General features: G+C 38.7%; 1 protein-coding gene across 1 annotated transcript in view; it reads left to right on the forward strand.

Moving 5' to 3' along the window:
* The first annotated feature begins 692 nt into the window (after positions 1 to 692).
* The window catches only part of plcxd3 (phosphatidylinositol-specific phospholipase C, X domain containing 3), a 31814-nt gene continuing 20416 nt past the window's right edge, over positions 693 to 12090 (forward strand). The window contains exon 1 of the mRNA XM_037680338.1: positions 693 to 852. Coding sequence (XP_037536266.1) covers positions 750 to 852 — 103 coding nt within the window. The 5' untranslated portion in view covers positions 693 to 749. The remainder of the gene's footprint in view (positions 853 to 12090) is intronic.

Below are 12090 nucleotides of genomic sequence, written 5' to 3' on the forward strand. Positions count from 1 at the left end.
AAATGTCAGTCAGTTGTCTTTGACAGAAGACTGGGAGGTATTTTTTGGTGAAATTCATAGATTTATTGGCAGGTAAACCATCCGAAATAAGGTGTGTGCAAATTCTAAATCAGTGAGTTCAAGATGGTGAAGCAGCAGTCTTTGACTTTAAACATTGTAAAGTCGTACAAAACTATAATAACTGACATATTTTGGCAACAGGGATGGCAATATATGTTTCCAGCAGCAGCTGCCACCCCGTAGGTGTCCAGACTATTTTGGCATATTTTTGTGGGGGAAAAAAACGATTTATTTTCATATTTTTTTTTGTTTATGGGATGAGAGTGCTTTTAACTGAATCGCTTTTTATGAGATTTGAAGCATTGCTTCAGTGAGCCGTGAACGGATGTGTCTGTAGGTATAGTGGAATAATCCTAAAAAGCTTATTCTTGTGTATTTGAGTGCGTGTTGCAGCTTTTCAGAGTTGGGTGCATAAATAAAAACATGCACCAGTTTATTGTGTTATGGCTCGATCTCGTGCAGGAGCTTTCTCCTCCCAGTGTTGCCATATTTGGATCCGATTAACCACATTTTCCTGATTGTGATGTTCTGCTGCTCGGAGGGGATGCAGTGTGTGCGAGAGAGAGAGGGAGAGGCTGATTGTGTGTGCGCGTCTCTCGCGCGCTGCGTGTGTGTCTGGATAGTGTGGCAGAGAGCGCGCGCTCCGGGCTTGGCGCAGGCACCGGTCCGTCGTGCGACACAGCGGCAGCATGGCTTCATCTCACGGGAGAAGCGACCAGCGCTTCGCGGACTGGATGGCAAGTTTACCGCAGAGCATGCACGCGGTCCCGCTCACCAACATGGCCATCCCCGGTAGGTGCTTCTTTATTTATTTATTTATTTATTTTTTTCACGTGCCAAAAAAAAATCATACACGGAGAGAGTGGGGGTGGGTATCCGATTTGTTATCAGCCGCGCGCATGAAAACCACACACTGCACATTTAAACGCTTTACCAACTTTGGTTCAATTAATGAAACTCAATTAGCCAATAGGAACGCGCGCTTTGTTCCCCCTTTTACCTGCGCATCGTCGGAACAAAGGGTAAGACCTGTTGCGCAACATTAGAAGTGCCATCTGTGTCGATCCACCTTGTTCACCTTATGTCTGAGGGTTATAAATAGCACCTGCTTCACGGTCCATGGAGGTGGGAAAGTGGGGGCTCAGATTAGAGTCACTGCTGTTTTCTGTTTAAGCTTTTAGATTGTTTGTGCTGGGGAGGTGCCCAAAGGGTGGGGTGGTGGGGGGACAGTGGATGAGTTCAGTTTGTGCACAGATGATGGTGCTGGAGCTTTTAGCCAATCAGTGTGCAGGTCTCTTCAACTCCATTCAAATTATAAATGCTGGTTGTAAAGCCCATATTTGATCTGACTGCTGAAATGGCTTTTTAAAAAGGCAGCCAGTTAATTCAATATCTGCATGCCCTGATTGAGCACACCTCCACGTGATAAAGAGAGTCCCTTCTTCTTATCTCTCCTTTAATTTCTAATCCTTCCCTTTCTCTTCATATTTCTCTCCTTGATCCATCTCAGTTTCACTCTACCTCCTCCCCCTCTTTCTCTCTGCTTCTCCTAAAAATAAATCGCCTGCTGGTTTCAAGGTGGGCATCATGGAGTTATTCAGATGTTGGCATTGCTTTTTGTCCAATGAGGCGTGGCATTTTATCACCACTGACCACAGCTACTAAGGATGCATAAAAAAAAAAAAATAATAATACAGTTCTCATGAATTTATTCCTGCACTAACTGAGGATAGAGAGCATCATTTGCTGAATCACTTGGAATGTGTTCTGCTGGTTGTCCATCCAAGCCAAGGCAGCATGAGAACATATTCCGTCCAAATTAATTAGGTGTCCCTACTCCACATCGGTCCTGCCATGCAGCTCTAACGCTGCATGTCCTCCACTTGGATACAAACTCTTCAACAGTATTCACTCAGTTTGCCCACCTTCTTGTGTTTGCTTGTACACATTTGGCATCCTGCTTGCCAAGATAACACCCCCCCCCCCCCCCCAAAAAAAAAAAATCCTCAGGAAATTTGATCAGAGCTTATTTTAGCAAGAACCACATGTTATGCACTTCTGATTTCGTTCAAAAGCCCGACTCATGTCACAATCTTGTCTCATCTGAGAAGCAGCTTTATAAGCCATAGTTTAAGCAGGAAAAAAAAAAGTAGGACAGACAAGAATAACCTAAATAATAATAAATTCAACATTTTGTGTTCTTTGATCTTCAGGATCTTTGATGGAGAAAACATGCTGCTCAGTTCTCCACATACAAGTGCTGCCTGTAACTTACTGATGATGTATTAAGGGCAAAGAGTCATTCTCCCTGTCACACAGCATGGTCTCAGTCTAAATGGTTCTGTAGAATGATAATCTAAACTCACTGTATTCCCATCATCGCACAGTTGTAAAACCACTTGTTGTGAAAACCCTGCGTGCCTTTAGGCTTTGTACAGACTTTATAGAGGAGGAACATTCTGTATGAAACATTTCAGAGAAGCAGCAGCATGTCGGATGCGCTGCTGCAATCGCTTCTAGCTTGTATTTTTCTGACGATAGTCATAAAAACAGGTCAGCACCTCCTCTGTCAGTCTAAAAGTTGTCTTTGTTGTTGGTGGTGCAGAAAATCCAGAGTGCTCAATTTTCAAATGACACACTCAGAAGATTTGGAGGTTAATAAACAAATAGATAATCACTTGAGACGCTAATTGAGCTTGCAGTGGAGGCAGACCGTGATGGTAGAATGCCAGGTAATCTCCATGTGACCTACTGTAGCTTCATAAACAGTATGATAGAACAAAGTTTGTGTTGTGGGCAAATACTCTAATGTAGTTTAAATGCAAGGGAATTTGAATTTAATTGATGTGCATTGCACTTCATGTGAGAGAAGGGAGAAGGCTCTCTCTGTCAACTTGTCAAAAGCATTTGATACTGTAAACCATGAAATTCTGATAGCCATGCTGCGGACTCTGGTTTTTGGAACAAGCTTGCTTGGTTCACAAATTATCTCAGGAATAGGACATGATGTATTAAATACAATAATTTATGTTCTGAAGTTGTAACTATTCATAAAGGTGTACCACAGGGTTCTATATTAGGTCCTCTTCTATTCATAATTTATATAAATGAACTGGGACAGAATGTGTCTGATGCTTATTTGCATTTTTATGCAGACGACAGTTATTTATTGCACTGGATCCGCTCCTACTCTATTGGATTATTATAAAAAGCCTTTGCTGCTATCCAATGCTCTTTATTAAACTTAAAACTTGTCCTTAATACAGATGAAACTAAATTGATGTACTTTTCCAGATCCAGAGGACCACAGAACATTCCCTCTGTGTTTTCTTACAGTGGAAATGAAATAGAGTTGATTCACACAAATAAATATTTGGGCATTTTGATTGATGATTCCCTCACTTTCAAACCCCACATGGAAAGTCTTGTGAAAAGGCTAAACTTAAAGATGGGCTTTTATTTTCAAAATAAGTTATGTATTTTATATACTGCTAAAAAGCAGCTTGTCTCTGCAACGTTTATGTCTGTTTTGGACTATGTAGATCTTTTGTACTGTATATGATTGCTTCCTCACAATGTCTTAAGATGCTTGACTTTATCTACCTCTCTTCTCTGAGCTTCATTACAAAGTGCAAAATGCCAACACACCATTGTGATTTATATTCACGGGTGGGATAGCCTGGTCTGGCTGCCTGAAGGAACTCCCATTGGTTAACTTTTATTTACGAGGCACTGCTTGGACTGCCGGCCTATACTTGTACTGCAACTGCAGTGAGAAATGTTGACTCTTCTACTTTTCAATCACACAGTTTGCTGCTTCTGTCCCTTTTGATCAGACTGAACTGGGTAGGAAGGATTTCCTTCACTCTGCTCCCTTTACTTGGAACTTGCTACAAGAATCTCAGAGATTGACTGAATTCATCTCATTCAGTGCTTTTACGTCCAAACTAAGTTATTGAGGCCAATTCAATGACGTGTACCTGTTTTTTATAGCTTGACATTTTCTTTTAACGGTGTAATTTTTTGTGTTGTATTTGTTGCTGCCTCTTGGCCAGGACTCTCTTAGAAAAGAGGTTTTAAATCTCAATATTTTTGTTTTTTTATCCTGGTAAAGTAAAGGTTAACTAAAAAATAAATGTTATTTGTATTATCAAAACACTTCATATTGAAAGGTGAAACGTTACTCAACAAATTGTTCGTTTTAAATGATTTTTTTCTGACAGATTGTTCAGTTGATCTGTGAGGTCAGTGTAATGTATTTGTTTTGCAGAGGTGACCGACAGCCTCTCAGTCTTCTACCTCTTATGTTTGTTTCCAAGAATCTTTTTGCAGCCCAGCTGCAGCACAAATCCAGTTTAAGTGCTGTGGTGAAACTGGGTATGCAATTCAAAGAGCAGCTTTCAGTGCTTGGAAGTGAACGTCAGTGTTAAGTCTTACCTTGTGGAAATCATTTTTCAAAAACTGCCTGACAGGTTCACTCTCATTTTACTGACTTTATGTCATTCTGTTTTTCCGTCACATGCGGTTTCGCTCTCTCTCTCTTTTCTCTAGACTTCTTAATTTTAGTTGACTGTAAAAAGCTGCTGATAGCTTCAAAAGAACACAAAAACGCCACTTTCCCTTTGCATTTTGTTGCACGATAACAAAAAAAACTTCCCCTAGCTGTAAATTATTCATTTATTTTCGCCCTTTGTGGCAGACGATAAAACATTACATCACCAAAGTGAGGCTTGGTAAACATAATACATACATTCTCATTTCTTGAGTTTGTGGTTTTTAACTTGTTCAGTTCAAGTTGACCTAACAATGCTGATGTATTATTATAACAGAACAACCATAAAAACCCCAGCATATTTTAAAATTCAATTTAAAACCAGTGGAAGCAGCTCAGAGGTGAATGACGGTCTGTGACTCCCACTGTCAATGAGTCACAGTAATCAATAGACAAAGTGATTAAAACTTTCAATTAACGTTTCTTGTTCTTTTCAAAGTCTTGGTGACCATTTCAGGAAATAATAAATAAAAAAAATGTTTAAAATATAAATATACCAAATTCTCAACTGTCATGTCTTGGTAAGAGAAAACCACAGAAAAAGCTCATTTGTAATGTGTTATTGGGACAAACCAAGAGAGAGGATTCATCAGTTCTGTCCTTAGGATCAGATCCAGCTGATTTAAAATCGTGTGAGAATCTGAATTCAAACGCACCGGTGACTCATTTGTCACCCGGAGGAGAGCTAACTCAGTGCTGTTGTGAAAATTATTCGCAAATTGCCCTGAAAAATGAGCAGAACTGTGAAAAGGTTGCTTTTTTTTTTTTTTGAGCCACAGATATCAAAATGAGATTCTGAGTTGGGAAAATGTAGTATTAAGTCTATTTCAGGTAGAGCTTTTTTTAATTTGAATGCTGCATGGAACATGAAGACTGACCGGTAAATTATTTAGATTTATTGTTTTATTGCACATTTTCCAGTGTTTTATTATTTTGAGTCATGACACAGCACAGCTGGATTCTGACTGTCATTTATTATAAAATGCCTTTAGATAGCTTCTGAATCATACTTTTTTTTTACCTGTTTATTTTAATGAGATGTGGACAATAGTATTTGAACACAACTCAGATTTTTGAAGTGGCGCACATGCAACTTTGCCTTCACACTGCAACAGCCTATGGAGCCCCAGCTCAGAAGAATTATGGCAGTTCTACTGAGGATGGAACGATGACCATGAGAGGAGAAGATCTAGTTGCAGTTGATGAACGATGGGAGACATTTAAACGACAAATGACCAGAAAGAAATGAAGATTTATTATTGTCTGTAGCCCTAAGCTGACCCGCGAGTAACTACAGAGGCCATTTTTCTGCAGCTGTTTCTAACGTGATCTGCATCAGACTGTCGAGCTGCACATTTTTCAGGCTGAGTTTAGGAAACGGTGTGCGAAAGATGTTATGGATTTGTTTTTGTGGGCATCTGTTGCCTGCAGGGATTGGAAGAAAAATCTGTCAGATTTATAACCAAATATTCTGTCGTGAATGTAGCAGTAGCCATGTATCCAACAATATTCAGTCAGGTCATCTGGACGGTTTATTTTTTTTTCCTGAGACATTTCGTCCTTCATCCAAAGGACTTCCTCAATCCGAGAAGCTATCAAACAAAACTGATTCCCACAAGCAGCATACTCCATAATGGAAAAAACAACAAAAAAAAACAGTTTGCTGGTGCTAAGATGGCCTTCCAGGGCCCGTACTCTCCCTCGTCAACTCCTCTGAGACAGTCATGCCAAAGTGGTTCAAAACACCAAAGTTCATGCGCAATAATCCAGGTATAAAATCTAACAATGTTCAGTCAGCTCTTCTGGATGGTTTGTTTTTGCTGAGATGTTTCGTCCATCCAAAGAACTTCTGTAATCTGAGGAGCCACAAACAAAACTGATTCCTACAAACAGTTTGTGAGAATCAGTTTTTATGTCATGTAGCTGCATTCTTTTTAACCTACCATGATGTTTATATTTACAGTCTGAATCTTTGGTAATACATCACATTTTCATTTTGGCTAGTTTAAATTAGCACGAATAGACATTTGATTTGGACCAAAAACATGCATGTTAGGCTGATTGGTAACTAAATTGTCCCTAGGTGTGAGTGAGAGAGTGAATGGTTGTTTGTCTCGTTTGTCTCCATGTGTCCCTGTGATGGACTGGAGACCCGTCCAGGGTGTCCCCCGCCCCTCGCACAGTGATTGTTGGACATGGGCACCAGCGACCTCCGTGACCCAAAATGGAAGAAGCGGGTAAAAGATAATGGATGGATGGACATTTGATTTCAGGAGGTTAGAAAAGATCCAAAATGGAGTTAAAAAGTCCTTATTTATGTTTCAATTCTTTTTACAGTTTGTTTTATTAAATTATAACAATAGGTAAACACAACAGGGCTTTCCTTTGTTTTGTTTTTACTTCGTTTTTATGTTAGAAATCTACTTAACTGGATAATGACAGCAGAGGATTAGACCTATAATAACTTAATCTTCAAGCAGCAAATATGAATTTGAGTAGGGACAAGGGGTGAAGAGTATCAGTAAAATAAAGCAAACCTTTGATTTGGAAAAAGACCAGTTCAGAACTTTTGAATGCTTTAAAATTCTTAAACCCCTTTTAACATATAAAGTGCTTTACAATATGCTTTGCAATCACAAACAGCTCTCCTTATGCATTTTTTCTAAATGTTTAGCATGTGTAGCATTTTTTTCTCCTCATAGGCGTATGCTAATTAGGATTTCAGGGACAAGGAGTGACCTACTGTTCACCCAAAGGTCACTTGGCTAAATGGCAAGGCTTAGGAATAAAACTAAATGTTTAAAAAAACAGAAAAATACAACCAGGCATCTATGCAGCCACTCTATCAGTCCCACAACAAGGTAAATATTTAATAACAGTAAAAATAATTCAGCCTCATCAGAACAGCATGATATTTACATGCATGCGCTCTGCTACAGAAAAAAATGACAAAAGTGATGGCAAAAAAGCGTGGTACAAACTGAACAAGCATCTGAAGAAGAGATGGCTGCAGAATGACAAAATCTTATAGGGGAAGGTATTGAGGAGAATTGATGGGAAATTTGCAGAAACAGCTATCATCTTGTAACATTTACTTAATCAGCTTCCTGTCACTTTTCATTCCTTTCCCACTTTCTCCTATGTTTTCCTCAACATCCCAAAATAGATTTAGAAAATGGTCCAATGCGAGCAGCAGGGCTCTTTTCCTGAAAACAAATACAAACCACCAGTTATCTTTCCTAAATGCTCGGCTCACTCAGGGAGAACGACTCGGTTAACAGGTCAGTTCTGCAGGGAAACAACCACCACCACTTTCATCAACGCAACCATCATCCCCAATAAGTGGCTCACGCTTTCTCAGCACGTTTTAGCCTTTTGTCTCCTGTTTGAGCTCTGTCTCTTTCTTTCTTCTTTTACCTTTCTGGTTAGACTCGGTGTACCCGACGTGTTTATGTAGTTGACTGTCAGTGAGAAATAGTCCCCACGTTCTCCCATTCTGCACATATGTCAGGTTGCCATGACATTACAACAACATTACACAAAACGGGTTCAGAAAGCCACATTTCTTAAGTATCAATCAGGTATTTTTTTTAATCATCCACCATGGAAAATGAATGTTTTTACCTTTGTTTGTGTTTCTTTGTACCATTTCAAAAATACCTCATGGAGCAGCAAGTCAAATTCATTGAAATCTTCTGAAATGAATTATTGGCACATGTACAACGTATTAAAGCTTCCTAAACAGTATGATAAAATGTAGCTAAGTGATGGAACATTATAATTAACCACTGGACAGATTTGATTAAAACTCTTAGAAAAACATTCACTGGGATGACATCTACAACTTATTAACTTTTGCTCAACCCTATTCAAGATGGCCGTCACAGCCGACTGATAATATGAAACAGAAAAACTGTTTCATTTATTAAAAAAAAACAAAAAAAAAAAACGGGGTAACATTTTTTACGACGAGTGATTACTGTTTGATTCTACACACATGCATCAAAGCTATAACTAGATATCACCTTTGGTCAGATTTATAGAAACATGAGAAAGTTACAAACTGTTTGCTTCATTGAAGTCTGTATAAGTCGATACTCAAATTAAACCTTTTTTTTTTTTTTTTTATTCTGCCTCCATCCTGCCCTAATGGACCATTGCTTTTTGTTAAAAGAGCAATTGGCATTAGTAATGTTCCATTGACTAGCAGCTCCGGAGCAGCATCTTTTGAAGGAGAAAATAACGGCTTTTGGTGTGGGATTTGTATGTAGACTGTTTACAGCTGCAAAGACACAGTACACTAAAGAAAAGGGAAAACGGACATATTAATGTTTTTATTAGCATAAAGTTTGCAGTATGCCATGGTTATTTTACACATTTTTGACACATTTTAAAATAAATATTTAACTCTTAAGACATTGCACTAGATTAAGTGGATTTGGAATCAGTCTTGTCCTGAAGATTCTGCTTCTGCTGGACAGCAGCTCCTACATCTCAGTGCAACATTTCTCCAGACATTTACAGATGTTCGGTGAACTTTGCACATTATTTGGAGCTTCAGGGTTGACAGTGTCTTGGGTTTGGTTGGGTTTTCCTGTGAGATTGTTTCTTTCTGCAGTATTTTTGTCAGCCATAGGCCTTTTTTTATATATTTTTTTACACGCAAGGCATTTCTTAGAAATGTACAAGCAAATGTCCAAAGTTTGCTTTTTGTGTTCAGCTCTCAGTAGAACCTAAGAATACTATATTTCACTTTCCTGAGAAACCACTTTAGATCCGTTGCATTACTGTAATAAAACAGGTGGCACAATTGACAGAGCTGTGACCTCTCAATGAGAAGGTTGTCGGATTGAATCCCAGCCGGGGGCCTTTCAGGGTGGAGTTTGCATGTTCTCCAATGCGTGGGGTTTCTCTGGGTGTTTTGGTTTTCTTTCCCAGACCAAAGAGACCAGAGAGTTTTTCTTGTTTGTCTCTGTTGCCCTGTGATGGACTGGAGACCTGTCCAGGGTGTGTCTCGCACATTGATCGCTGAATATAGGCACTAGTGACCTCTGATACCCAGAAAGGAAGAAGCAGGTAAAGATAAAGGATGGATGGTTAGTGCAGAATTTTGGAGTTTGGTTCTCAGTTGTTACTTTACATGTTTTTTAAACACAATCTAAATAAAGATCTAATTTTCCTTGATATATTATCTCCAGCTGTCTTTCATGCAAGACTTTTAGACTAAGATCATCTGATGTTGGAAAATGATGCTGTTATAGCTATTTTGATTAAACCCAGAAACTTCCATTAGGCACATTCTCATGCGATATCTTGATCTCACATGATCTCTTTGCTCCTGGAATACGTGCTGTAAATGACTCTCAGCAACTACCACACCAAATGATAGCTCAGAGGTGTAGCCTTTTGTATTGGCTTGGATCAATGAGCTCTGGTGGCCAGTTTGAATTTGAACTCTAAAAGTGAATCAGTTGAAAATGTACAGCAAATAAATACTTTCTGAAACTTTCACTGAAATTCGTGCAAAGGTTTATCAGATATTTTGCTCACAAAAAGGGCAACAGACAAGGCCAAGGTTTTAGGCAAATACGTTGCACAATCAGTTCTACCTTATGTGTTGGAGACGGTGTTTAGCTACTACCACAACAAACTTTAGCTCAAGATCCTTAAAAATGGCAGTTATAGCCATTTTTGTGTTTCAGCAGGTCAGCTACCTGTGGCAGCCATCTTGACTTGGTTTTAGTCCAGTAAGTAATCTGTTGTAATTATACATTAAATAATTGCTTTCTGAATGTTAAAAGAAATCCATCCCGGGATTCTTGAGATACTTATTAACAACCAATTTTGATTCTAATAGCTAATAGCAAATTTTAAAACACGTTTAAATTAGTGCTCAGAGATTATTTTGGAGATCAGTCTCAGCTACCACACCAGTTAAACTGGCTGCATTGTAGCTAATTTTGTGTTTGCTCAAATTGGCAGCCATAATGTTTCACAGTTTCTTAAAACTCATTCAGAGGTTCACAAGATATTTTGAATTACACACAAATGAACATGCACACAAAATAGCTTTGTGTTTCTGTTTAGTCATAAATTATACTGTATTGTATGGTAAATACAGAAGTACGGTCACTTTAAGAGATGAGTGCACAAAGGATTCTGGGTACTACTGTACTGTTGTTCGAACGTAAGAGTAAAATAAAGACGCTTGAGCACAAGAAGCTGCATCATCCTTTATGTCACATAAGTAAAGTGTGGACATTACATGGTGTCAGAAGTGGGATGGTGATACTGAACAAAATTTGTGACTTACAAATCAAATGAAAAACACATTCCATACTTTTCTTTTTAAGAAAAGGGATGTTCTAAAGCTTTTCTGAAGTTTGTAACAATCTCTTAACCAAACAACTTCGCTCAAGAAGAGAATACCGCAAGTGAAGCGTGATAATTTTCAGATGCATAATGATTTGTTCTTTATGCACAACCTCTGAGCCAGAAAGACACCATGACATGCAGCTGCTGCAGCTGGTTAAGGTCATGGTGTGTTCCTTTCTGACCCTGGTGCTGCGGCTCAGCCAGCAGTGATGCAGTTTGCTCCCCTGCCCCAGGATTCAGCTGTCCACCCTGCTTATGGTCACTCTTTGTGCTAACTGTAAGGACCTGGAACTGGTGTTTAGATAGCTGAAGGTCAGTTTAGGCTATATGTCAGTGAGATGGCAGAAGGTGGTGGTTGTTTGTTTGAAAAGTGATGAAACTCAGTGAAGGGATAGCAGTAATTTGCAGTGACAAGGACAGGATGGGCTAATTTGTGTAATTTGTGCACATCAGCTATCTGAAGCGTGCATGACGGAACGTCAACCTTTACATTTAACAAAGAGCAATCGTGTTTAATTAGTTTCAGGAATTGCTCAACTTTCACCAAAGAATGCATTTATTTTTGACAAGCTCAACTTTTTTTAAAAAAAAAAGGCGTTTTTTTCCATGAAAAGTAGTTTTCCGAGTTTATATTTTGAAGATTTTATTTGCAATTGTTCATGACATTCCTGCTTCTCAGTAAAATAACTGTGTTACTTAAACGTGGGATTTTTGAAAAGGTTCAAATGCTTTAATTTTTCCAGAGACAATTTAAGTTTCTCTAGAAAAAAAGAAAAAAAAACACGTAAATTTGATGTTTTAAAGCAGTAGATTCCAAAGTGGTCAGGACAGCACTACACAAAACATCAAGATGCTAACTAGAAAAATTGTATTTCCTGACAAATGCAGCTTGAGTGATGTGTTCAGAATGACCACTGAAATTAGCTGAAGAATTTATGACTAAGCTGAAAGCTACTATTGTAGCTACTATTGTTAGGGTGTGTGGGAATCTATCTGGCTTTAAATTATATATTGTATATTATACAAAACTTAAAACTGTTGAATATAAATAAGGATTGTGGGATTCCTGGTTTCCCTCTGTCTGTTTGTGTCTGTTTGTCACT

The sequence above is a fragment of the Nematolebias whitei genome, chromosome 8, assembly GCF_014905685.2.
Source record: "Nematolebias whitei isolate Nwh7 chromosome 8, NemWhi1, whole genome shotgun sequence".
Taxonomy (NCBI): Eukaryota; Metazoa; Chordata; class Actinopteri; order Cyprinodontiformes; family Rivulidae; genus Nematolebias; species Nematolebias whitei.